This window comes from Chaetura pelagica, unplaced genomic scaffold (genome assembly GCF_000747805.2).
Source record: "Chaetura pelagica isolate M959 unplaced genomic scaffold, ChaPel_1.0 scaffold12, whole genome shotgun sequence".
Lineage (NCBI taxonomy): Eukaryota > Metazoa > Chordata > Aves > Apodiformes > Apodidae > Chaetura > Chaetura pelagica.
In genome coordinates, this window is record NW_009952801.1 from 233,158 (window position 1) to 234,744 (window position 1,587).

A 1,587-nucleotide genomic window follows, 5' to 3' on the forward strand; every position below is an offset into this window, starting at 1 on the left:
TTCCTGCTGCAAATGGAGGGCTTTTATCAGCATCACAGAGGAGGTCTGAGGATTGATTACTTACTGTAGCTACAGTGCTGTGAAGACGCAGGATGCTGAGCATTAGCAGAGGCTTTCTGCAGCTTGAAAAGCAGGCAGCACTGCAGCATGAAGAACAAGTCACCTACTGCTGTTTCAGTTCTGCTGCCATCAACAAGACCCATAGGAAGACAGGGAATCTTCAGGCTACTGAATTTAAACAGAGGTAGTTTAGCAGAACTCCAGTATCTCATGGTTTAATTTGGTGGGGTTTTTTTTCTCCCCAGATGAGAAATTTGTGAAGAAAACTGCTTAAGGTTGCAGCAGTCTGCTATCTGGCTAGCATAGGAAACTTAGGCAATACTGTTGGGGATGACTCAGTGATACTAATGGCAGCTTTTAAACGACTGCAGTTAGAAATATCAAAAGTAAATAACCTTGGAGCAGCCATTCATTTTTAAAGCAGAGAACCTTCATATACTATAGAATACTAAACTAGTATTAGTAATAAGTAATATTAGTATATATTAGTGTAATAAGTAATATGCTAATATTACTGATAAGTAATATTATGTTATACTAATACTATACTGTAATACTATTTAATGCTATGCTATAATACTATATAACACTAACATGGATTATGCCACATCTCACATAAGTCTTTAGAGACCAGGATGCTTGTTGGTTAAAAACTTCAATGAAAATGTACCTTGTCTGTATAATTCTCCAGTACCTCACATACTGATTGACTAAAAGATTTTACCACACAGTTAAACTAAGTCAAGGGCTGCAACACGTTTTGCTGCTGGCCCTTCAAAAGCTCTCTGCCCTCCTAAAATTCATCCGCAGGTTTAGGCACCTACAGCTTTGGCAAAGGAAAAGCAGGGATGTTGTGGGAAGTACTGCAGACCATCTCAGCAAGAGGAGGCAGTGGAGGAGGTGTTCTGCAGAAAGTTGGTGTTAGTATGTAAGGCAGTCCAGCAGCAAACCCTGCCAAGAGGCTGTGATGCTTTATATACCAGTCCAAAGTGACCAGATCTAAACTAGAAGTCTCTATGGAGTCCAGCTGCAGGTCTGGCTGGGCTTAAGCATGGGCAATTGTGTGCTAGGAAAGGTTTTAATTTCTTTATAGATGAAAATAAAGTGTTATTTGAAAATTTGAAAATTTGACATGGCAAATTGTATCTTAAGCCTTTTGATTTTGAATTAGCAACATCCCTGTACACAAAAGGCTGGTATTTACAGTGCTGACATTTGTCCACACCATGTATATACTTCTATGCACAAGGCATTTCAAGGTACTAAATGCAGCTCTGTAATAAATGCATAGAATCAATGTGTATGTACAGTTCTGTACTTGTTCCATTAGTACAGCATGCAAATGTTTAAATCTACTCTTTATATTTCTACAGAGACTTTAGATTAATGTCAATAGGAGGTGGTACGGATGAAACGATGCTTTCCATCATATGCAAATACATGGAAACACTTCCAAAAAAGTGACGTATCTCCAGTTTTCCTTGAAATAAAGTAAGCAAGGGCATGGCTTGTATTGCACACTGAAGG

The 1,587-nt window shown here is 38.7% G+C and overlaps 1 protein-coding gene across 1 annotated transcript in view; it reads left to right on the forward strand.

Annotated features, from left to right (window-relative positions):
* The window catches only part of LOC104386365 (probable acyl-CoA dehydrogenase 6), a 62,210-nt gene extending 60,623 nt beyond the window's left edge, over nucleotides 1–1,587 (forward strand). Inside the window, exon 9 of the mRNA XM_009994966.1 lies at nucleotides 1,434–1,587. Within this exon, the coding sequence (XP_009993268.1) occupies nucleotides 1,434–1,524 (91 nt within the window). The 3' untranslated portion in view covers nucleotides 1,525–1,587. The remainder of the gene's footprint in view (nucleotides 1–1,433) is intronic.